This window comes from Nycticebus coucang, chromosome 13 (genome assembly GCF_027406575.1).
Source record: "Nycticebus coucang isolate mNycCou1 chromosome 13, mNycCou1.pri, whole genome shotgun sequence".
NCBI classification, from domain to species: domain Eukaryota; kingdom Metazoa; phylum Chordata; class Mammalia; order Primates; family Lorisidae; genus Nycticebus; species Nycticebus coucang.
The window spans coordinates 62,973,720-63,000,258 of NC_069792.1; the positions used below are offsets into that span (position 1 = coordinate 62,973,720).

The 26,539-nt window shown below is 36.0% G+C and overlaps 1 protein-coding gene across 2 annotated transcripts in view; it reads right to left on the minus strand.

Annotated features, from left to right (window-relative positions):
* Positions 1 to 7,455: 7,455 nt before the first annotated feature.
* RNF19A (ring finger protein 19A, RBR E3 ubiquitin protein ligase) overlaps positions 7,456 to 26,539 on the minus strand; it is a 60,157-nt gene continuing 41,073 nt past the window's right edge. For both annotated transcript variants that reach the window (XM_053558758.1, XM_053558759.1), the window contains 8 exons: positions 26,295 to 26,503; positions 21,241 to 21,385; positions 19,885 to 20,047; positions 15,901 to 16,015; positions 15,103 to 15,264; positions 12,017 to 12,230; positions 10,576 to 10,719; positions 7,456 to 9,650 (listed from right to left, as the gene is read on the minus strand). In XM_053558758.1, coding sequence (XP_053414733.1) covers positions 8,960 to 9,650; positions 10,576 to 10,719; positions 12,017 to 12,230; positions 15,103 to 15,264; positions 15,901 to 16,015; positions 19,885 to 20,047; positions 21,241 to 21,385; positions 26,295 to 26,503 — 1,843 coding nt within the window. In that variant the 3' untranslated portion in view covers positions 7,456 to 8,959. The remainder of the gene's footprint in view (positions 9,651 to 10,575; positions 10,720 to 12,016; positions 12,231 to 15,102; positions 15,265 to 15,900; positions 16,016 to 19,884; positions 20,048 to 21,240; positions 21,386 to 26,294; positions 26,504 to 26,539) is intronic.

Consider the following 26,539-nt stretch of genomic DNA (forward strand, 5'->3'; position numbering starts at 1 on the left):
TGAAAAGAAAAAACACACAATTTATACATCTATGTACTAGAAATGAAAAAACATGAATTGGGATTTTTAAGAGATCTGAAAACTATGAAATATTATTGTGAGAAATTAAAGAAATAAAAAAAGAAATGAAAGAAATAAAGAATATATGGCTTGGCGCCCGTAGCACAGTGGTTATGGCATCAGCCATATACACTGAGGCTGGTAGGTTCGAGCCTGGCTGAGGCCAGTTAAACAACAATGACAACTGCAACAAAAAAATAGCCAGGCGTTGTGGCAGGCACCTGTACTCCTAGCTACTTGGGAGGCTGAGGCAAGAGAATTGCTTGGGCCCAGGAGTTTGAGGTTGCTGTGAGCTGTAATGCCACGGCATTCTACCGAGGACAACTGTCTCAAAAAAAAAAAAAAGAAAAAAGAAATAAGGAATATACTGTGTTCATGGATAGGAAGACTCAACACTGTTAAGGCAATTTTCTACAAACTGATATAAAGCTTCAATGGTAGGCATCTCCCCAAAATCCCAGTAGGCTTTTTGGTAGAATTCTACAAATGGATTCCAGTATAAATGTGGTATTCAAACCAATGGCAAAGGACAGATTATTTAACAAATAACACCATCACACATGGCTTTCCATCTGGAAGAAAATAAAACCGGACCTCTATGTTATTCTAAATACCAAGACAAATTCAAGACAGATTAAAGCAAATGTAAACAATTAAATGAAAATCTCACCAAAAGTCTCACAAGAGACAAGTATAATTCAGGACCAGGAGAGACCTTAATCATGACTAGAAGTTCTGAAATATTACAATTAAACACACTGACAACATAGCTTTCATATTGGAAAAAAGTAATGTATGGATGAAGAGCGTATGTGAACTCTCAGAACTATCTTTGTAATTTTCTGTCAATCTAACAATATTCCAAAAATAAAAAGCTTATTTAGGAATAAAATAGAATGTGTGCATGCACATATATAAAGCTATTAAAGTCAATAGTTAAATGATAAATTTGGAGGAAAATATAACAAGAGTTAGACTGTTAACAGCTACAGTATACAGAAATCTCTTTCAAACTGACAAGGAGCAAATAACCCAAAAGAAAACAGGAAAGGATATAATAGCCAATCTAAAGAACAGCAAATTCAAATACCACCCTCAAACTGCCCACGCTTCCCTCAACAAAAATGAATAAATAAATAAAAATAAAAGACATACAAATTTACTAGTCAGGAAAATGTAAATTCAGGTAACAGATACTACTTTATACCAAATAGTGTTGCCAAAATGACAAAGCTCTAAGTACCCATTATTGATGGAATGCAAGGGAAAAAGAGGATTTGGGTATAGTCAGTGGATTATACATTTTGACAGCGTCTTTTGGAAGGCAATCTTGTAATCAACCTTTCCAATGTATTAGAATATTTATGGCCATGTTTTGGTGTTTTTTTGAGATGTTTCACTATATCCCCCAGGATAGTTCCAAACTCCTGGGCCCAAGTGATCCTCCTGCTGCCTCAGCCTCCCAAGGAGCTGAGACTATAGGCGTGTCACCATGCCCAACTCTTTTAGTGTTCTGCAGTGAAGAAGAAAAAACACAAAGCGAATGCTCATCAATGTGAGAATGTTTGAGTAACTGCAGCACATCTGTACCATAGAATTTCTATGTAGTCACTAAAAGAGTGAAGTGGAGCTATACAGTTGACTTGGACAGATTTCCTCAAGGCATGACCGAGAAAATCAATAATCAGTGTATGTATGCATTATGTATAACTGTGCGAACATGGAGAAAACTGTGGTATTGTACATATTAGGTGTCGTGTGCTGGTTGGGGGGAAGGTAATAGGCAAACGGGGGAGAAGAGAAAGGGGAGAAAAGCGAAAAGGGAAAGAAAGGGAAAAAAGCAGGACAGGGAAATAAATCCTTTTGTGCGTATTTTACTTAAAACGGTTTTTGTTTTTTTGAGACAGAGTCTCACTCTGTTGCCCTGAGTAGAATGCCCTGGCATCATCACAGTTCACAGCAACCTCAAACTCTTGGGCTCAAATGATCCTCCTACCTTAGCCTCCTGAGTAGCTGGGACTACGGAAGCCCTCTCATGACGCCTGGCTGGTTTTTCTGTTTTTAGTAGGTATGGGGTCATCTCGCTCTTGCTCAGGCTGGTCTCATTATCCTGAGTTCAAGCAATCCACTTGCCTTACTCACCCTTCCATAAACTATTGATAACTTTTTCTAAACCATCTATTCACATTACCTCTAAAGAAATCATGATTTCTTTAGCTGAAAGTATTACATTTTCTTTTCTTTTTTTTTTTTTTGGCAGTTTTGGCCAGGGCCAGGCTTGACCCTGCCACCCCCAGCATATGGAGCCAGTGCCCTACTCCTTGAGCCACAGGCACTGCCCTACATTTTCTTTAAACAAACAAGTCCCCCAAAGCAAAATTAAAATGCCTTTTACTAACCCTGAACAATTATGTTCCACTGGCTGTCATACATTTATAAACATATGTGGTATAAAACCTGACTAAAAGTGACTGTGTTTCAGGCACTGTATTGTTTCAAACAACTTACTTTACTGTACAATACTATGTACTAACTGGTCAATTCTGAGGTTAAGTCCACAACATCCTCATTCCTTTTGCTCAGTTATTCTTTTGTTCCCTCATAGAAAGTTATCTTTAATTTCCTTTTCATATGTGTATATAAAGTAAATACTGTAAGTGTAGGACAAATAAAAGGAAGGACAAGGTCCCTGCCCTCAGAGCCTACACTGGTGTTTTCTGGTTGGGTGTGGTGGCTCAGGCCTCTAATCCCAGTACTCCGGGAGGCCAAAGCAGGAGGATCATTCAAAGCCAAGAGTTTCAGACCAGCCTAAGTAACACAGCAAAACTCCATCTCAACAAAAAAATTTAAAAATTATCCAGGTGTGTGACTGAGGCAAGAGGATTAGTCGAGCCCTGGAGTTTGAGGCTGCAGTGAGCTATGATGATACCACCGCACTCCAGCCTGGGCAACAGAGGGAGACTTTGTCCAGAAAGGAAAGTAAGGGGAGAAAAGGAAAGGAAGGAAAGAAAGAAAAGACAGACTTGTTTTCCTTGTACTTTAAGTACAGAATTAAGAAATTAGAGGTACCTAGTATACACAGTCTTGTGTAATACCTAAGTTTAATCCCCTTTACAATGGACAAAAGGTAGCAGAAATAGGTGTTCCAATGCTCTTTAGGTTGGAAAGACAAAGAAAGTAAAAGCAGCGCTGTATTTTTACCACCCAGTACACATCCCACATATTCTAGAATTAGTTAACTCTTGCAGAGGAAAGAGATTGCCTTTTCATACTGCTCATGTATTATATAGATGAAAATGAGCTGCTTCCTAATCCTGAAAACCTAGCTCTTTGTGGTATTAGGAAATAAATGATCCAAACAGGCTTAATAGCAATTTGACATTCAAGGAAGATGTCATTCCAACTTTACTCTGATACTGAAGTTTATCCCAGGTTAATATTAGAAAAATCAAATTCACCACATTGATACATTAAAGTAATAAATCACAATTATATGACAGACGCTTCCCCACAAGAACAGCCAATAAAATTCAACATATTTCCAAGGTAAGAACTCTTGCCAAGCTAGGAGTCAGAAGAGAATTTCCTGATTTTGATAAAGGATATCTACAAATATATCTGCATCAAATATAATTATTATAATAGTTGAAACAATGAAAAGTTTTCCTTTGAGATTAGCAAATAAACAGTGTCCCCATAATCACTGCTAGGCAGCATTACACACTAGAAGTCCTAGCCAGTGCAAATGGGCCAGCGAAAGAAACAACATAACGATCTAACAGGAAGAAACAACACAATTTGAATCCTACCTCTGTCACTAACAACTATGCAAGTCTGGGCAAAGTACTTAATATATCTGTGCTTTAGTTACTTAATTTGTTTTGCTTTGTTTTTTTAAGAGAGCCTTGGTCACCCCTGCTAGAATACAGTGCTGTGTCATTATAGCTCACTGCAGCCTCAAACTTAAGGGATCTTCCTGCCTCAGGCCCCTGCACAGCCAGGACTACAGTCGCATACCACCACACCCGGTTAATTTTTCAAATTTTTGTAGCAATAGGGTCTTGCTCTTGCTCAGGCTGGTCTTGAACTCCTGACCTCAAGCACTCCTCCCTTCTCTCCTTGCTCCCCAGACGGCTGGCATTACAGATGTGATCCACTCCATCTGACTCTGTATCTCATTTGTAAAGAGGAGATAGAAAATGTACCCACTTAATGGGTTTGTTCTGAGGAGTAAATAAGTTAATATTGTAAAAGTGCTTAGAAAGTGATACTTCAAAGCACTTTTAAGGTATTTGTTAAATAAAAATATTCAAAAATGATGACATAAATAACCTAAAGAATGAGCAATAAACTGCTAGAATTTAAAAAGTAATATTCTTCAGATAGAGAAGTATTATACAAAATTAATGGCATTTCTATATGCTATCAATGATAAACAGAAAATGACATTTTAAAAAGATACTATTATAATAGTACTGTATAAAAAATAGCAAGTACTTGGGAATAAAATTTAACAAAAGACATAAAGACTTCTACAAGGTCATTATAGATTCAATGTAATCCCAAATCAAACCTGGTAGAACTAAAGGTTATTCTAAGATGTTTACGGAAATGTAAAGTGGCAACAACAATTGAGATACTCTCCAAGAAGAAGGTGGCAGACTTGCTCTAGTAGACATCAAACTTAATCCCAATTGATAGCTAACTTGTCCATTAATTCCCCTTGGAGAAGATCTGTTTCCAAGATGCTCGTTTGGCAGATACATTCACAGGGCTCCCTCTTCCTTTGGATCTTTGCCCAAATGTCCGTGAAGCAGAGTCCTTGCATGTTTGCTCTGTACGTGTATAAAACAGTACCCCAAACCCCAGTCCCTCTATTGCTCGGGCCTCGAATTTTTCGTAGCAACTATATCATCTAGCTATCATTTTATATCTGGTTATCTTATTTTAAGCTATGTGTATGTGTTCATTATTTTTGTCTTTGTCTCACCTCTTTGAAGCTAGAATGTTTATTTGGTACCATACTGTCTTTCCAGCATCTATTTTGTTACTTCAAAGAATGAATAAATAAACTGGTAGAAATAAGAAAAATTCTGACTAGCATATAAAGCACAGTGATTTAATTTGAACTAAATTTAAAAACTGCCAACTCCTTTTCACTATTAAACGATAACTACCTAAATAATATAACTCCAAATTTAGAATACCATTTTGGGCATTCAAATACCAATACCTCCTTTTCTTTTGCAGCTTTTGCCGGGGGCTGGGTTTGAACCCACCACCTCTGGCATATGGGGCCGGCGCCCTACCCCTTTGAGCCACAGGCACCACCCTAAAATACCAATACCATTTTGGGCACCAGTATATAAACATTTGCTTTAGTAATGAAATCAGGCAAAATGATCCATGGAGCAAGAGGTTAGACATCCTGCTCGTATCATGTAATGGTTCTAATGGTTTTCAACATATACTTTATCTCTTAGCAATGTAAATCTATAGACAATATACTATGGAAAGTCTTATTTACAAATTAACCCAATTTCTAGCAAGAATACAAGTAATGAATTATATACATTTAGCATAAAAAGCTAATTCAGTGCTCTGAAGCCAGGAATTTATACATTTCAGAGAATCTACTGGTTAAATTAGTGGTCTAAAAGTATCCAATGTACTCAGCCCTACTATGAAACTAATTTATAGCTTTCCTATGAAAGCTGTAACCCTATTACAGCACAAGATTATGGGGAAAGGGGTGTGGGAAGGGGGGGAGGATGGGTGTAGGGAGGGTAATTGGTGGGACCACACCTACGGTGCATCTTAGAAGGGTACATGTGAAACTTACTAAATGTAGAATATAAATGTCTGAACACAATAACTAAGAAAATGCCATGAAGGCTATGTTAACCAGTTCGATGAAAAGATTTCAAATTGTATATAAAACCAGCACATTGTACCACATGATTGCATTAATGTTAACAGCTATGATTTAATAAAAAATTAAATAAATAAATCAGTGGTTTACATAATCAACAGTTTCTTTTCTCTCATTGCCAGGTGATTTTTCTGATAGGCCATTAAGAAAACAAAGTAAAAAGGATTTTTTAAAAGATTTCAGTGAGTTAAAGTTTGTCTTGAACACCATGGCATTCTCTTGTTCTAGGCTAGCCCAGTGTTGAGCTCCAGGAAATCTGGCTTCATCCTAAATTAACACAAGTTTGAAGAAGCCGGGGGATAAGGCACTTTTGAAGCCAGGTGAAAGGTCTAAGTGAAAATGAAAGTGATGGCACCAGTTGAAGGGTGTAAGAAGAGGACAGGGTAAACTATATACAGGTCCCTTTCTGACACCACTTTTGCTATATTCCTCCTAAATTCATTTAGGAAAGTGCCAAGAAGGCAGTCAACATAGACATGTAGATGATTTTTATCAAGTATTAACTGTGTACCAGGAAAACAGTAAACCACCTATGCATTTTTATAAAGGCTACAAGAATATAAACCATTTGATTTCCATTACATTGACCATAAGTGGCTCTGGTTTCATAATCCAATGTTGCCAGAGTAGAATCTCTTAAAATAGCCTTTTAAGATCTTTTTACTTTGGGTGGTGCCTGTGGCTCAAGGAGTAGGGGGCCGGTCCCATATGCCGGAGGTGGTGGGTTCAAACCTAGCCCCGGCCAAAAACCAAAAAAAAGATCTTTTTACTTTTCTAAGGTGATGATTTCTAAGATGTGTCTTTGCTAGGCTAATACTTTTTCAGCACTGTTATTCATCACATTCGTGATACTTATCTCTTTTCAGAATTTAATGATGGGTCTTTTTACTAAAATTAAGCACAACCAATTTACTTTCCAAAATGAAATTATGGGGCAGCGCCTATGGCTCAGGGAGTAGGGCACTGGCCCCATATACCGAGAGTGGCACGTTCAAACCTGGCCCTGGCCAAACTGCAATTAAAAAAACACCACCACCACCAACAACAAAAACAGCTAGTCATTGTGGCGGGCGCCTATAGTCCCAGCTACCTGGGAGGTTGAGGCAAGAGAATCGCCTAGGCCCAAGAGCTGGAGGTTGCTGTGAGCTGTGACACTATGGCACTCTACCGAGGGTGACAAAGTAAGACTCTATCTCTAAAAAAAAAAAAAAGAAAGAAAAGAAATTATAAAATTATGTTGATGAATAAAGTATCTTCTTTCTAGAAAAGCAGGAATTAGACATGAAGAAAGGATAGTTTCTGAACAATGTTGGGAAATTCAGCAAATGTTTCCCTTTGGACTGAGATGAGAAGGTAGAATCACGAGATGAGAATGGCTGGCAGCACTTATGAAAACCACATGGCCAGTAACTATTCCTGTTCTTAAAAAAAAAAACACCTGTACACACACCAGAAGGCAGCAATACATTAGTATTTACATTTATTTCATGTATGCAGTTTACACACTCATTATTGAACAAAACTGGAAGGCAAACAAATATACAAATACCATAATAAGCATTATCAAATAAAATAACTGGCACTAGTGTTTTAAGCATAGTAATGGACCTGGTGAGCAAAAGTGATGGAAGAAGACTGCAGCCCATGACATTTTTCTTTTTACCAAAAGAAAACGCTCAATAGCACCATAATGGTAATACTTAAAGAAACACATAAGATAGGACATTTTAACTGCTATCATCGAGGTCAACTTACTTTAAATGAATTATACAGGAAGTCAACAGTACAGGCAGTATTTTGACCAAGTTCTGCTTATGTCAGCTGAACATCTTCCATAAACAAAAGCAAAAGAAAATAAAGCCAACCATAAGTTGACCTTTGCTACTTGGTACAAGCTCTGCACCATGCTTCAATTTCATGGTTGGAGAATATATGCACATGTGAAAAATTGAGGTTATGTAAAGTTATTCACTAATGCCTGAGTGTGTCTTTGGTAGGCTAATACTTTTTCAGCACTGTTATTAATCACATTTATGTTTATCTATTTTCTGTATTTTCCTATATAATCCAAGGTGACCAGAGAAGACATCGTGGAAAACAATACAGCAAAATCCTCAAACAACTAGGCCCTTAAAACCCAGTCTATCCCAAAGGCACCGAGAATCAATGGGGTGCAAATTTTCTCTTTGGGAAAGGTGACTTTTTATAATACTTATGCCTAATGACATTTTACTTTGCAGTTTTATACATCTTATTTGCTGTTGTCAATATACTTAATTACCTACCTTTACATTTTTCTTCTAAGATGGCATCAACAACATACAAGATATATCAAGTACCAGGTATTTCTATTTCAAAGTTGTGCAAAAATTGCCAAAACCTTGCTCAAAGTGTCTAAGTATCCAAATGGTAGCAAATGGGCTGCATTAAGCTTTACATATCCACATTGCATATAAAGAAAATAATGAAATTTATGCCCATACATAAATAGAAATGTTACTGAGAGTATCATATACTAAGAGTAACTTGTGAAGTAGTTTTAAACAGTATCCCTTAGTGGTTTCAACAAAATATCACTAACCACTTATCCCAAGCCTCAAGTTTTCTTCATAAGAATGCTATAGAACTGCATTAGTACTTTATATTGATTATAAATTAAGCCAAATTTCTATCTAAATACACATAGATATGTGCTTCAAAAACTTGTTTTGTGACAAATACACAAAACATGCTTTGCTCCTAAGATTTATTATCTTTACAATAATGCACTTTTAAAGCCTTCATTTCATAGTTTGGTAGTTAAGATCCACATGGAACATAATGCTCTGCTGAACACAGAAATGCATCTGCATTATGATTATGAAACTTGACTTTTGCTGGTAACTTGAAACTTAAAAGTAGTCACATGTAGTTCAACCACTCCAAATAAGGTTCTTCAGTGGTAATTATTGTGCAGCATTTATGGGCCTAAATTTCAGTCTGAATTGCAACTTTTAATTCCATTGTCTGATGTGAGTGGTTGTTATTTGTTTCTTTTAGTGCATCACCAAAATATAAATCAACATTAGGTTTTATTCCATTGTTACCATGTTCTTCAGCAATATGATTCACCTGTGGAACTTCTGAACATGAAGCAGTTTTGGTAAGCACAGAAATGCTACACTGATGTGGGGAATTTTCCAGACGGTCATTTTCTACCTCAGGAAGAATGTTAACAGTAGCAAAGCGGGCATGATAGTCACTGGAACCATGACTACAAGAAGTTTTCATGCTTTCTAGGTCAGAACAACTAAACTCAGAAAAATGACTAGAGTGGGAATCTGCTACAGACGGAATACTGTCGCTGAGGGATGGGGCCTCAAATTCACTGGAGTTCGTGCTTTGTTGTTCTAACAACTGGGCATCCATGTCCTCTCTAGTCTCATTTATCTTCATGTTACCCTTTTTCCTCAATTTACCACTTTTTGATTTTTTTCCTGCTGGTGCTTCTTTGGACCACTTGGTGGCACTGGATTTACCTTCGGGCAAGCCACTGGATGGACCACTAGCGTGACTTCGGATGACACTGCCATCATCCACACTACTGCTTCCACTGTTGTGCCGGAATTTGGATGGCTTTGATTCAATATCTACTTGCACCTCCATACTGTTGCCTTCTCTGAAACATAAAAGTAACAAATATAAACATAATTTCTGATTTCCTTTTTACTTTTATTCAGATGACAGCAAAGTGGGAAGGGTTTCTGAGTGAAAAATTCAAACACTACATAATAGATGCAGAATATATTAATCCAGGACACAGTCTACTTAAAAAACTACTTGAAATAAGAAAACTGTTTTTATAATGCTTTAATATTTTAATATTTATTGCTTATGCTGCTTTAGGCACTATGCTACCTTCTTTTTTTTTTTTTTTTTTTAGACAGTCTCGTTTTGTCACCCTGGGTAAAGTGCCATGGCGTCACAGCTCACAGCAACCTCAAACTCTTGGGCTCAAGTGATTCTCTTGCCTCAGGCTCCCAAGTAGCTGGGACTACAGGTGCCCACCACAACGCCCGGCTATTTTTAGAGACGAGGTCTCGCTCTGGCTGAGGCTGATCTCTAACCTGTGAGTTTAGGCAATCCACCCATCTCAGACTCCAAGTGCTACGATTACAGTATGTTATCTTCTTTAAAAAAAAAAAAAAAATTTACTCAGATATAATTTACAAACCATAAAATTCACTTATTTAAAGTGCACAATCCAGTAGTTTTTACTATAGTCGGAAACGTGCAACCACCACCACCACCTAACTTCAGAATGTGTTCATCATCCCCAAAAGAAACCTGTACCCACTAGTAATCAGTTCTTAAGTTTCTACTTTTCCCTTTCTGTGCTGCCCCTCAACCCTAGCTCCTGGCAACCACTAATCTACTTTCTATCTATAAGGATTTGCCTATTCTGGACATCTCACAGTTTTCTTTCCCCAAGAACGTACTAGCTGGTAACCATTTTTTATGATAATATTGCCTAATGATAGAGGTAAATCCTTTAAGGTTAATTTAAAAAATATTTCTGATTTGATAACAATTTTTTTTCTTACTTGTCCAATGGTATGTAGGAGTTCAGAATGGATCCTGCCATTGCTTTGGTGCTGGCATTATCACTCACTGTTCCCAAGCTGACTGTGCCAGATTCTCCACTCAGACTGTACCGTTCTTTCTGTACATCTGCTTGTACTTCCAATCTTCAAGAGGGAGGTATCAGATAAAAACCAAAATTATACATAATATCAGTGCTACTATAATATGTATCTTTAAATAATTCAGTTAAGAACTCCAGTAACAAGAAGCAATTTTAGAAACTATTTCTCTTTGTTTCCTCTTATTTGATTATTCAAAGTCTATTGCAGCACACTGAATGGTACAAGCCATCCAAATAGAAAAATTAACTGCCTGCCAAGTAAGGTTGTTACAGAATAACACAAAAGAAATACAAAGAACTTTAACTTATATATGCTCCATTATTCTCACTCAGGATGTGGCATATGCACTTTTTTACATTTCAGTACAAAACACAAAATAAGAGTACATTATCCACCATTGAACATGACAGACAAGAAAATCAAAAAATCCTGTGCAACTATGGGTGTCCCAAAAGTTGCCCCCCCTAAAGTCACCATACATAGGAGAAAATGGGAAATTGTAGCTACATGTACCTTTATTTACAAAATATTCATGACAAAAGTTTACAAAGAGGTTGCCAACATGTAGAGGATATTTTGTAAATAGTCTATAAAAGTTTGTAATGAATATTTTGTAAATAAAGGTACATTTAGCTACAATTTCCCATTTTCCGCTATGTATAGCAACTTTAGAGGTAACTTTTGTGTCACCTTATATATTAAAAATGGTTCTATTATAACATCTAACTTATAAAATAAAAGATTATCATATATACCACTGTAACTCAAGAGTTTTTACAATCTATCTGTAAGTAAGATAAATATTAGTGATCTGTCTTTTGAATTCATGTATTCTCCCCTACATTTAAAGGAAATCAAGGGTAATAAACAGAAGTAAAGAATAGTGAATCAAAGAGGAAACAAAGGAGTTTATACACTAATTTTTCCTACTTATCTATATGGCTATTGGTAAGAGACCTGGTGAGAATAAAGTAACTATTAATCCCATTAAAGGGCCCACAGTTCATGCCTTCCTGACTCTACTCATTCCCCAGGCCTCAGCCAGAGTTCCAATCTCCTAACGCCCAGCTCTTGTTACCTACAAAGGCAAATTCTATGCTTAAGCATTGCCTTTACTTCAGAGTCCACTGAAGCAGCTCCAGAAGAATTTATAATATAAAATCTGACAAGTGCACTGAAAAATTTGGCAGAAGTTGTTTCAAACATTATTATTTTTATTTCTGACACAGTAGGGTTATAATCATCATGTTTTATTTTCACATTTTTCCTCATGTAATAATTTGTAGTTAACAGAAAAGGCAGAAAAACAATACAAACAAAACATACTACTATTTCTTACCTGTTAAAACAGTTTACCATAGCACTTCCTGACAGACTTCCTGTTATACTAGCTCCAGCGAGTGCCATGGTGCTGGCTGTTTCACTCAGATTGTCTCGAATGGCTCCTATTCGATCCATGTGACTTCCACTTGCACTCAAACTGCCAGTCAGACCACCAACACTTCCCTCCCCTATGCTAGGGTTGTGTCTTGCTTCTGCTACTGATGTTGTATCTAAATGCAAACATTTCAAAATAATTATGAAGTAAGTACGATTTTCAATTTCCCCTTCTTAAATTCCTCTATGATTTCAGATAGGACATTTTATTATATGAAGTATGTAAAACATACACAGGAATTGAAAAAATACTCTAGAGTCGAGGACATGTAACTATGGGGTAAGAAAGAATAAAGTGAAATAGAGAGTACAGCTGGATCAGGGACTAGCTTTCAACCTCAAATGGTCACTAATTTTCTTTTAAATCAAAAAAATTTAGGAATTCTACAAGGAACTTGATTGTTGAAAATTTTAGCTGACTTCAAAAGAAAATTATGTAATAGTTTTCTTTCTGTTTTTTTTTTTTTTTTTTTGAGACAGAGTCTCACTTTGTTAACCTCAGTAGAGTGCATGGAGTCTTACCTCACAGCAACCTCAAACTCTTGGGCTTAAGGGATTCTCTTGCCTAGCCTCCCAAGTAGCTGAGATTGCAGGCACCTGCCATAACACCCAGCTATTTTTTTGTTGCAGTTGTCATTGTTTAGCAGGCCTGGGCCGCGTTCGAATGGGCCAAAAGTTGATTTCCACATGACAGTTATGACTATCTACAGCAATCTGATATTCCATTCTTATAGTACTTTACACAGGTGTTGTATTGAAGCATTCATTTATTTGTGCCAATATCTGTATTCCTACTATATACTCAATCATATGGTGACAAATGCTACAAGGAAATATAGAGTAAAGGAGAGTGAGAGTAATGACGATTTCATGCCTATCTGTGGACCATTTTATGTGATGTGATCAAGGAAGGTCTCTTTGATAAGGTAACACTTGTAGAGACTCAAAGGATGTGAAGGAGTAAGACATAAAATTACCTGGGGAAGTGTCCCAGGAAAGAGAATTGTAAATTTAGAAGTAGGAGAATGCTTGGCATCCTCAAAAGCTAAGGAAAAGTAGTATAAAACAGGAGGGTCATAACAAGAGACAAGCTCAGAGATGATGTTGGAGTAGATCATATGGTGCCTCATGGGCTGTGATAAGGATTTTGAATTTTTTCTCCCCAATAAAGTTAGAAGCCACCAGAGAAGCTGTGAATGTAAGAAAGGCATGATCTGACAAGTTTTAGAGGTATGACCAGGCTGAACTGTGCAACAGTGAGTGGAAGCTGAGAAGCTGACAGATCAGCTAAGAGGATAGTACCTTGGACTAATCGAACAGCAGTGAAGAGGGTAAGAAGAGTTGGATTGTGTCTAAATATTGAAGGCAGCAGCATAATTTGCTGATAGATCAGATAGATGTAGGGTATGAAAGGAAAACAGGGATTCAATGGAAGGGAAGATTTTTAGCCCAAGCAATAGGAAGAACAGAGAAGCTACCTACTTAGGTGAGGATGACTGAGGGAAGAACAGGTTTTAGATCAGACTTTGGTTGTAGACAAATTAAGCTGAAAGGTTTGTTAGACACTCAAATGCAGATTAAAGAGAGTAAAATATACAAGTCTGAAATTCAGGGGAGAAGTGTTCTAGCCTAGATATAAATTTATAAGAAGGTGTATATATTATTTAATAGATAAGATTACCTAAGGACAAAATGTAGATAAACAAGAAAAACTGAGAACTGAGCCCTGGGAAACAGATACTTGGAGGTTAGGAGAGGAAATGAACCGGAAGAAAGAAAGAAGGAGTGACCAGAAGATGTAAGAAGTGGTTTCCCAGAAGACAAGTAAAGAAGTGTTTTAAGAAGAGGGCATGGTCTACCATGTCAGGCATTAAGATGAGGACTAAGAATTGACTATCTTTGGGAACATGGAAGCCATTGGTAACTGATTTAGTAACTGGCAAAGATAAAATTTTGCAGTGGTAGGGACAAAAATCTAACTGAAATAAGTTCAAGAGAAGGGAAGGTAAAGAAGTAGGCATTAACTTTACACATCTGTCTGGTTATTTCCCTAAGACAAATTTCTAAAACAAGAATTGCCAGAGTATAGAACATGCACTTTTTTTTTTTTTTTTTCTGAGACAGAGTCTTAAGCTGTCGCCCTGGGTAGAGTACTGTGCCATCACAGCTCACAGCAACCTCAAACTCTTAGGCTTAAGCAATTCTCTTGCCTCAGCCTCCCATGTAGCTGGGACTACAGGTGCCTGCCATACCTGGCTGTTTTTTTGTTGTAGTTGCCATTGTTGTTTAGCAGGCCCTGCCCAGAACATGCACTTTTTAAAGAGAGGTTTAATTTATACCCCTATTGGGCGTCTATAAAAGCCTTTCACTCTCTTTAATCTCTGCCAGTTGTTGTTCTAAATCCTATTTTTCTGAATAACATCAAGTTGAAGATACTTTCAACTTATTGGTCATTTGTTGTTCTCTCATGAGCTCCACTTTTATTCATGTCCTTTTTTTTCTTAAAGATTTGTAATATTTTAAGCAAAATTTAAGATGAAAATATAGGATTTCTAGGACATTATATTTCCACTAGAGGTTATATTACTAGAATTATTCAACCTTTTTTTCATCCATATACCTTTTCTTGCCAGTTCATTTCACTGATGTACTTTCAGGGGTCCTCAAACTTTTTAAACAGGGGGCCAGTTCATTGTCCCTCAGACTGCTGGAGGGCCAGACTATAGTTTAAAAAGAAAAAACCAGAACCAATTCCTATGCATACTGCACATATCTTATTTTGAAGTAAAAAAACAAAATGGGAACAAATACAATCATACCGCCTCATGTGGCCCGCGGGCCGCAGTTTGAGGACCCCTGTATCTAGATCAATACTATGAGGCTTAGTAAAAGGAAGGCAATGGAAATTCTGACTTGCATGTTATCTTGGCCTCCCCAGCACTTAAGCTACTAACAAGCACATTTTCTTCCTTTGCCTAATGGACTTACCTACAGCTGTGTTAGTTCCACCAACATTTATGTCATTTTCATCATCAAATTCAATCCGGACTCCTTTTCCATTGCCTGCCGAGACTCCACAACCTCCACTTCGACATAGAGAAATTGGAACAACGCCATAGACATAAGCTAGCATGATAGGAACACCAATACCTAAACAGGAATTAAATTAGTCATTATAAACAAGCAAGCAAGCAAACAAAAAACCCCACAGAAATGTGAATCTTAGAAAGTCTTTTTCCTTTTTTTTTTATTAAATCATAAACACATAGATCATGTATACATTAATGCATTTATGGGCTACAATGTGCTGATTTCATACAGAATTAGGAACAGAAAGTCTTTTTCGAGAGGAGGTGTACAGGAAAAAAGTGCTAAGGTTCTGAAAATTTGGCTACAACACTTGCCAAAAGTGGATTACGCAGCTGTTAAACAACACAAGCAAATCCAAGGCTCCCAGCCTTTCCTCGTGACAAACATGAGGGAAAAAAAAGAGACATAAAAAGATGTACACTTTTTTCTTTTTATGTGCCAAGTCTCTGAATTGTATTTTGGGGGGGGAAGGTATCAGTCACTAACTAGTATATGGCCAGGCTCTTAAGTCTATAACACTTTTAACCTACAGAGATTTTCTGTACACTCAACTTTAACTGTCCTTAAAATAAACAAAACTGTAACCTTTTTTTTTTAACTGTAACCTTCTTATAGTTAACAATATAACACTTTATTTTAAATATATTGTAACTGTATAAAATTCCAGGTAATTAGGATTTTTCAGCATTTTCTTACCTACAGTCACTGCAGCTACTACTGGAGATACAATTACAGACAATGTTACGCCACCTGCTATAGCCAAATTCCGCTTGTGCTTTGAAATATCCTTGCCTTCGTATCGATTATGAATCTTGAATAAAAAATAAAAATGGGAGTGGGGAATTAAGGAGAAAATATATTACATATTTAGATGAAATGGACTTAACATTTCCTAGAAGCTTAAAGTGATTTCTCATACAGTTACATAGTTGGGGGTCCTAATTCAAGGTACACCGATTTTCCATAAACCACATTCTTACAGATAATTTGCTCCTTATTAATACTTTGCTTTCATAAAAAGATAATGAATTAGTAGATTTTACTTTGTGTTTAATGTTTAAAATCTTGAGTAAAAGTAGTCTTTATCATTTTATTCAACAGTAGTATAATCACATATTGAGTAAAGAAGAAATTAAAAACATTATTTTCAACACACTTGATTTGGATATTTCACTAACTTCTAAGAAATTTAGCATTCCACAGGTTTCTTTCTAAATAAAGATTCTCTAAATGTAAAATTACCTTCTAGGGAAGGATTCTACAATCCTTTTAAAAGTTATAATAGGCTGGGCACCGTGGCTCACGCCTGTAATCCCAGCACTCTGGGAGGCTGAGGCCAGTGGTTTGCCCTGAGCTCACAGATTCAAGACCAGTGTGCTCAAGAGAGACCCAATCTCTAAAAATAGTGGGGTGTTGTGGCAGGCACCTGTAGGCCCAGCTACTTGGGAGGCTGATATAAGAGAATCGCTTGAGCCCAAGAGTTTGAGGTTGCTGTGAGCTATGACGCTACAGCACTCTACTGAGGGTGACAAAGTGAGACTCTCTACTCAGAAAAAAAATAAAGTTCTAATAAATATCACTAACTAGAATACTTTTTTCTCAGATCCCTGTCTATGAAGACAAATATTAACAAATGACTGAAAATCCTGAACTCTCATTTATAGCTCAAAGTAAAGGGTAGAGAAAGAAAAAAGAGAATAAATAATAAATAATGGCTAGCAGAGGACAGGAAATGGATCTACTTAGCATCTAAGTACAGTATAGGAGTTCATAAATAAAATTTAATATATCACCACAGAAGTGGCTAGTGGGGTATTACACAAACTTTGGGAAATAACTCAGTAACTTTATTCTCAAGGTTTGCAAGTGCTAATAAAGCATACATTCCCTCTTTGTTCCAAGAAAAATTTAAAACAGCCTCAAAAGTATATAGGCAGTCTCTAAAATGAAATATTTGACATATAAACTATATTAACTATATAAACTATATTACTGATGAAACTTAATAAAATAAGGCTGTAAAGTACAATTCTTATGGGATATATGAAATAGTGGAGAAGCTGGGGTGGGAGGTGGGAAAAGCATGCTTGGTATAAGGAATAGTTTTTACTTCAGTTAGAATCCCATTTCCCAGCATTGACCGTGTTCCCAGGGAATTAGCCTTCTCACTTCCCTGCACAGCCTGTCCGGGCAAAGGTGGCAGACCTTCCGAAGGTACTTTCTGTTAATCTTAAGTACTGCAACTAACTCCTATTCCTCCCCAGTCCCATTCCTGGGAAACTCAGCACTGAAGCAGAGAAAAGCCAAGGCTATAAACGGATAGAGCAGACTTGCAAAGGCAGGCTGCCAAGAGAAAGGAGTCTTAAAGAAAAATTTTCAACATTAAGCAACAATGTTTAATTACAGTGATCACATCATCCTACCCATTATTTCTAGTTCAATTTAATTTTTCCTGTTTACTATTTTTTGCCACATTTTCTATTTTTTATTGTAAATGAAGACTCAGCTTTTGGATACTCTATCAACTTCGTAGGTTTTCCTGGGCTGGCTAGGATCCCTAACCACCAGAGAACATCAGTGGAAAATGAATTCATTAACTTATAACCCTTTGGGTACATGTTTGAAAAAAGGAGACTTGTAATTGCACCTAAGACTTGAACAAGGAAGTAAACAATATGAATAATTTGCAGGTATGTGTAGTACAACTGTGTCTTTTCACTTCTAAATATCTGAATAAACAAGTTTTGTCTTCAGTAAAACCTTGCTTTGGATAACCACATGAAAAATTATTATAATCAGTTATTCTACCCGTGCTTTTTTTTTTTTTTCTTTATTAAAGCTTGCTGCTAATGAATCTATTTGAGATTTTTTTTAAAGTTTAGGTTTGTTCACTTAAAACCTCTGAAATAAATATTTGGCTTAAAAACAGCCATGTATGTCATCAGTCTGAAACTAATTTAAAAAAATAGTATATATCATTTTTCTGATTACAAATATATATTTAGTAAAAAAAAAAAAAATTGGCTATAGATATAGAAGACGACCAACCTTATTCTGAGTGTGGTCCCAAAAGTCAGAAATCGAATAAAGGAAATAGTTTAAAGGGATATAGATTTTGACTCAACATAAGAATTTTCTAACAATAATAGCCATTTTCCAACACAGTGAGCTGCCTTATCAGTTGGTCTATTCCCCATGACTGAGGTTCCCAAAAGGCTAATGAAACTTATCAAGAAACGTATATAAAGAATACATGCATCTGGGTTCAAATTTCAGCTCTACTTCATTCAGTGTAACTGAAGATAAACTACATATACTTACCTAAACCTCAATATTCTAACACATAAATTAGAGACTAAAATAACACATCAATTAGAGACCAAAATACCCATCTGCTACAAGGTTAAAATGAGTCAAAGTACATAAAACACCTATGGCACCGCATGAGTTGACAACCATTAGTTTCCTTTTTAAAAACTGTAATTCTTTGTTTTGCTTGGGTACAAGATTGGGATAAGATAATTTCTAAAGTTATTTAACAATTCTGAGACTTTACTAATTTAGACAGCAGCAGACTTCTTAGGACTTCGTAAATTAACCTATAAAAAACAATCATTTGCTTAGCTAATGAAGTATAATTCATTAATTACAGGCCAGTAGTGGTCATTAATAAATACTGGTGATTGGACTTTCACAAGATTGTTATAATCTACAAAATAACTTATTTATTAATAGCAGTAATCCAAGAGGGGGAAAAAAAGCTTTGAACGGAAGTAGAAGTAATTCAAGAATTAATTATTCTTTGCCTAAGGGCATGTGTTATTTAGGTATTTCTATTGAAAAGATCTCACAGGGGCGGCGCCTGTGGCTCAGTGAGTAGGGCGCCAGCCCCATACGCCCAGGGTGGCGGGTTCAAAACCCAGCCCCGGCCAAACTGCAACAAAAAAATAGCCGGGCGTTGTGGCGGGCGCCTGTAGTCCCAGCTGCTCAGGAGGCTGAGGCAAGAGAATCGAGTAAGCCCAAGAGTTAGAGGTTGCTGTGAGCCGTGTGACGCCACGGCACTCTACCCGAGGGCGGTACAGTGAGACTCTGTCTCTACAAAAAAAAAAAAAAAAGAAAGAAAAGATCTCACAGACCTGGCTTTATTCATATAGCCACAAGGATATATCCATAGGAAAAATATCAGGCATGTATCTTTATATTCAAACTTGGTTTTATATTGCAAATGTAGCAGGGGTCCTCAAACTACGGCCCGCAGGCCACATGTGGCAGTGTGATTATATTTGTTCCCGTTTTGTTTTTTTACTTCAAAATAAGATATGTGCAGTGTGCATAGGAATTTGTTCATAGTTTTTTTTTTTTTTTAAACTATAGTCCAGCCCTCAAATGGTCTGAGGGACAGTGACTGGCCCCCTGTTTGAAAGTGTGAGGACCCCTGAAAGTTTTTAGATGCAGATAATTTTAAAGCAAGTCTGCTTTTTATGCATATGTACAAGCTTGCCAAACACTGAAAATTTATTATTTTGTGAAAAAATATTATTGTAACTGTTTTATACTGAAAAAATTAAAAATATCCTTTGCCTAATAACAAATTTTAAAGAAGCAAAATATCATCAATACTAAAGGAATACACCTAAAGATTTAGAATAAGATAATGAACTCAGGAAGTATGCAATTTACCTTACGGCCCACATACACAGGAATGCCAATAATCATTGCAGGAATAGCAATGCCAGCTATTAAAGCAATTCCTACAGGAGCACCAACAAGTGTTCCCAGCTGCCACAATATTTTCTTCTTTCGGCTCCAGGGTTTCTTCCCCCAAAAAGTACATCCTGATGGACTAATAGAAAAAAATTACAATGTAAAGTAACTGCTGTAAAGCATCACAGCAACAAATTGCTACAATACCCTAAAGCAATGAAACTTCTTATACTTAGGAGTATTTAAAAAAAAGAAAACTTCTTATATTTAGGAGTTTTCCTCCTCCTTTCTTTGAATTCTGAGTTTATTACAAGCCAAAAAAATTTAGGTAAGAACCACAGTTAAACTATATTAATGAGATAGTGATAGCTAAGATGTATATTAAAAATTTATCCCTAAGTTTGAGACTAGTTTAAGCAAGAGCGAGACTCCCATCTCTGAAAAAATAGCCAGGTATTGTGGTGCGTGCCCATAGGCTCAGCTTTTTGGGAGGCTGAGGCAAAAGCACTGCTTAAGCCCAGGAGTTTGAGGTTGCTGTAAGCTATGATGCCACAGCACTCTATTAAGGTGACAAAATGAGACTGTCTCCAAAAAAAAAAAAAAATTACCCCTAGTCCTCCAATATCCTCAAAACGTTAATTTGTTAAGTAACAATGCAAAACGTTTATTTTAGCCCTATGTTAGACATTATCTGATTATATCATAAACTCACTTTGTGACCTGAAGAAATTTGTATATGAGAAAATTCAATGGAAATATTTATGATCTAGCATAATTAGGTTAGGGTATTAAATACTAGATTAACCTAAAAAAAAATAATTTGTATTTTTGACAAAATGGTAATTACAAATGACTAGCATAGTAATTTGGCTCCTCTTATCTTCACTGTACCAAGCCAGGCCCAGTGGCTTATGCCTATAATCCACTTTGGCATGATGATCACTTGAGGCCAGGAATTCAAGACCATCCTGAGCAATAAGGCAAGACTTTCTCTACAACAAATTTAAAAATTAGCCAGGTGTTGTGGCATACACCTGTAGTCCCAGCTACTTGGGAGGCTGATGCAGGAGGATCTCGAGCCTAGGAGTTTGACGTTGCTGTGAGCTATGAAGATGCCATAGCACTCTAGCCTGTACAACATAGCGAGACTCTGTCTTAGAAAAAAAGAAAATTAGATAATGAGAATAAAAACAATCCCTTTAAGTACAGTATTTTATAAATCTCAAGTTTAAAAATGCTTAGGAAAATAGTTTCTCCAAAAAAATTTATTTTGTCTTACAATAAAAAATTATATTTACAAATACTGGTAAATAGCTCCTTCTATAAACTTACCTTAGATAATGTAAATCTGAGATTTCTTTCATGCACAACCAACAAAACTCACAGCCACAAACAGCACATGTCATGTGATTGCAGCTCCCATCATTCATCTTTATTATATAAGCAGCACATCGTGGACATGGCTTTATATCATCAGCTATTAGGAACATAGAGAGACCTTCTAAGTATGTAAAACTGGTCTAAAAATCATTTCTAATAGATTATCAGTATCAACTGTAGCACTGCCAAAAATCTTCAGATAAATAGTTTGTTAACTGATAGCTTTAACTTTCTGTTTTTGGTATTAAAACATTTCTTCCCTTCTGATGAAGGAATTTATTTGACATTAAATTTTCAAAACAAACATTTTTCAAACTTAGCAATAAAACAATGATAACAAACATAACAAAAGAATTTAAAAAAAAAAAAAGGAAAATCAAGAATAGCTCTAGGCAAACTGTGAAGTATGTGAAGTTTGTTTTTAACTTGACCCCTTAAAGCTATCTTCTCTGAGTGGTACTTCCTCAGTTTTAGAACTGTTTAAACTCAAATTTGGATATTCTGTGTATTATTCCTATAGTGAATAAATACTAACAGGAAGTGACAATGTGACATTAATCTGAAGCACTATATCCAAAGCACTATAAATTCACTTTTTTTTCAATAATACGAACTAACTATATGCTCTGTAAAAATAATAATACAGATATCTTCAGGAAAGCAGCCTTTCATAGTATTTTACCTCATACAATAGACAGAGGGACCTTGCAAAGAATTAGCACCCAAAATAAAAGAGAGGAGGTATGAGATTAAGGGAGGTCACGTGGCTATAAACACTATAAACCACCAAAAACAGTTTCAGAATAAAAGCAACCATTGTTGGTTATGTTTATGACTGTGTTTAATAGGTTGTCTTTGTCCTTTTTATTCATTTATTCACTTATTTATTCAAATGTTGTTGATGTATGCTCCTTACATAGTAACATGTTCACAATGCATAATGGAGCCAAGGTAAAATCGAGTGGTATATAACTTTGGGAAGCACTGACATCGAAAAGGAGTTTATTTCTCAAATTATGTAACTATTTTGAATTGTTACTATTAGCCAGTTATATTTTCTACCTACACATAGTTTAAAAAAGATATTTACAGTGCTAAGCACTGAGTTTAAGCATTTGTTCCAATTAATTACATTAGAAGCATTAAGCTGTACTCTATTCTCCTTTCTACAAGTTTTATGGTCAAATTTTACCTGTCCTTCCATTAGTGAATTCAGGTTTCCTAAGAGCTTTCTTCCAGAGCCAAAGCTGTTTTTTAACTTAAGAACTGGTCAATGCTCACAATTAGTATTTTAACGATTCAGGGACTTTGAGCAAAGTGATAATTCTAAGCAGTCAGATCAAGACAAATGATGATTACTAAAATATGAAGATTTAAAATATCCACAAGTGATGATTTAAATGATCCAAAAAACATAAAGTCTACATTAAAAATTTTTAAACAATGGGGGCGGCACCTGTGGCTCAGCCGGTAAGGCGCCGGCCCCATATACCGAGGGTGGCGGGTTCAAACCCAGCCCGGGCCAAACTGCAACCAAAAAAAATAAAAATCGCCGGGCATTGTAGCGGGCGCCTGTAGTCCCAGCTACTCGGGAGGCTGAGGCAAGAGAATCGCCTAAGCCCAGGAGTTGGAGGTTGCTGTGAGCTGCGTGAGGCCACGGCACTCTACCGAGGGCCATAAAGTGAGACTCTGTCTCTACCAAAAAAAAAAAAAAAAAAAATTTTTAAACAATGGGGTTTGAATGAAAAAAAAAGCTGCCTTTTATACCTGATACATTTAGTATATTAAATTAAAGAATGCTAATTCTGTTTAAACAGCATGTCAATTGATAAACTTCCTTATTACAGGAGTATGCTGAACTGGCTTGGCACCCATAGCACAGTGTTTACGGTGCCAGCCACACATACTAAGGGTGGCAGGTTTGAACTTGGCCCGGGCCAGCTAAAAACAAAGACAACTGCAACAAAAAATAGCCAGGTATTGTGGTGGGTGCCAGCTACTTGGGAGGCTGAGGTAAGAGAACTGCTTAAGCCCAAGAGTGGGAGGTTGCTGTGAGCTGTGATGCCACAGCACTCTACCCAGGGCAACATAGTGAGACTCTGTCTCAAAAAAAAAAAAAAAAAGAGTATGCTGAAGTAATAGAGAAAACATGCAAGCTTCGGCTATGCTCCATGTAATATGTGGAACAAACTGAAAGGTAACATCCTCATTTATTCTAAGGTTCTAAAAACAAAAAACAGCCTTTTAATGCTAATATTTCATTAGAGAAACAGTATAAGAACTGTATTTCTGGTACAGAAATACACTCTTCATGTGTCTACACCTACATTATACATTCTCTGCATACTTTTTTATCTATAAAAGCTGTTTGTTTGCTTTGTCTCTTTCCTCAAACCAATTAATCAGAAAAAAAATTACTATGCACATTGTATGGTAATTTCTCTGAAAATATTCTCATAATGCAAAAAGCCTAAATGAAATTGCTTGCTGATTATGTCTTAGGGTGGTAGTAAGCGGGCACAAGGGTGGGGAACAAATTAAATATATTTTTATGAAAAGGAAAAAATACAGTAATAAAAAATGTGTTTATTTAAAATGTTAACTTCAAATACATAAACCCTCTACTAGCTTTAAGAGTCTCACATGGAGCAACACTGTCACTGTTTAAAAGACAAACATAAACATTATGATATGAATTATTTATGGTCATTCTCTAATACCTTTGAGTTATTAATATCAAACATAAACATTATGATATGAATTATTTATGGTCATTGTAAAAGACAAACATAAACATTATGATATGAATTATTTATGGTCATTCTCTAATACCTTTGAGTTATTAATATCAAACATAAACATTATGATATGAATTATTTATTTATGATTAAGCACACATTTATCTTCAGTGACTGATTAGAAATTTTTAGGCTTTAAATTTTTAGAACTATGTGATAATATTTTTAAACAAACCTGCAACAAAAAATTCTAAATATAGTTTATTTTTAAAATAATCACCTTGGGATTATTTATTCTGACAATGTTACTGTTTGGCTCTTTTCAAAGCTACTTTATATATGTAAAAATAATCATTTATTATCATATCATCACATCCTACTTTGTTTGGCTCCACCCCAAACCAATGATTTAACCTATTATAATACTATAGCTGTTAGACCTAGCTCAAAGGAACTCTTGGTCATTCTCAAAATTCAAATCGTCAAATCAAACTGGCATTAAATTGGCATAATCTAAAGGTTATCCCAAAAAGGCATTCCAGCATAACAGTGCTAAAATAAAACATAAAATCTCCCATGGTGACTTTAAGGAATACCAATATTCATTTGGATAACTAAACCATGATGTTTATTTTAAAAAGAACAAAACCCATCTCTCATTTTTTATTTACTGGGGTTCCAGATACACTCAAATTTCTAGCAGGCGACTGTGGTTTCTCCAAGTTTCCCTATATTACATAGCCAGAGCACTTAATATGAGCCAGAAAATGTTTCAATCCTTCATACATAAATATTGTTAGTATCTTCATTTTAAAGATGAGGCAAATAACTTGCTCAGGGTTATGCAAAGAGTAACCCTGAGCAAATTACTTGCTTTGGGATTTGAATTCAAGAGTTTTTTTGTTTTTTTTTTTCTAGTTTTTGGGTGGGGCCGGGTTTGAACCCACCACCTCTGGTATATGGGGCTGGCGCCCTACTCCTTGACCCACAGGCGCTGCCCTGAATTCAAGAGTTTAATTCCAGAGTCCACTCTGTCTTAATTCTCTATGACTGCATGTCTTATAACCAATAAATACCCACCCCCACTTACATGAGAGTGAAATGATTTCCAAGTGAACCACCCAATGGCTACTGCTGACTTTCAGGGGACAGTTTAGTTATATTCAGTCCTCTCTAAATTGCTTCTGGACCCATACCTACAAGTTACTATTACACTAATACCTTTGAGTTCCACCCCAAATCTTTACGAAAGGAAATAGAAGCCACTTAGTCTGCAAACATGTATGTGACATAAAGTATTAACTGTTGAATATTCTGTGTTAAAGTGTAATAAGACTTTTTCTATAGCACAAAGTACCTGATAACTATCTCAGTAAACTGCTGGTAAGAATGTAAATTATTTTAATAAATTTCTGCATTTTTCAAGTTTTCCTCTGTCACAATCAGCAATAAAAACATTCTTTTAAAAAAGGACTGAAATTCCAATAAACGATGAAAATTCTTTCAACATGAAATATTAATTTTTTGAATTTTTATTCAAAGAACATTAAGATGTTCAAATTTTTCAAACATTTTTGAGATTGGGCAGCACCTGTGGCTCAAAGAGTAGGGCGCCAGCCCCATATACTGGGGGTGGGAGGTTCAAGCCTGGCCCCAGCCAAAAACTGCAAAAAAAACCATTTTTGAGATTTATGAGATACATACATTGCCCATGTATAGATCCCCAGGAAACTTTTAAATTCCTGGCCAAAGACTATTTAAACGTCCACCCCACTAAGGTATCATTTTTATATTCTCGGATTCTGGGATTGGATAAAATATCTGTAAGTTAAAAATGTATTTCACAAAATATTTAAATGAAAAGGATTCCAAGAATAGTGTTTAAGTGTGTAATTTTGTGGTATTTACACAATTAGAAATAATCTGAAGATAATATGTTTAAAATTAATATCTTATTAGAAATATTTGCTAAGTTTTACATAAGATATATTTATAATGAACGGTTTTGGACTATATTTGGCTATCAGTTATATAAATCACCATGATACTCCTTATTTCCTTTTTTTGGACAAAAATTTTTTTTCCAATCTCAGAACCACTTTTTTTCACAAGGAAGTACAAGCACTTCTGGGATACAAATGTACTAAAAAGAAAAAAAAGCTTTTGAAAAGTGAGGACAAAATAGGAACTGAATACTTTTTTGTATTAAAATAACTAGTGTTCTGTATGTGTCAAATTATTTTATTAGAAGAAGTCAGATATGAATACCTGCTGCGCCAGACTCTTGACTATAACTAATGGATGAAGAACGTATAGTTCTCAAGCGTAAACTCTGGGCTCTTTCTTGCCGCGCAGCATCACAGGTTTGGTTGGGATGCCAAATCTGCTTACAGTGGTAGCAAAACTCGGTTCCACAGCCTTCTCTCCCACAAGTTAATTTTGGACAGCTGGCACATCCAAATGCTATCACAGCATATCTTGAAAACAAGAAAAGCAATTTAAAATGTGACATA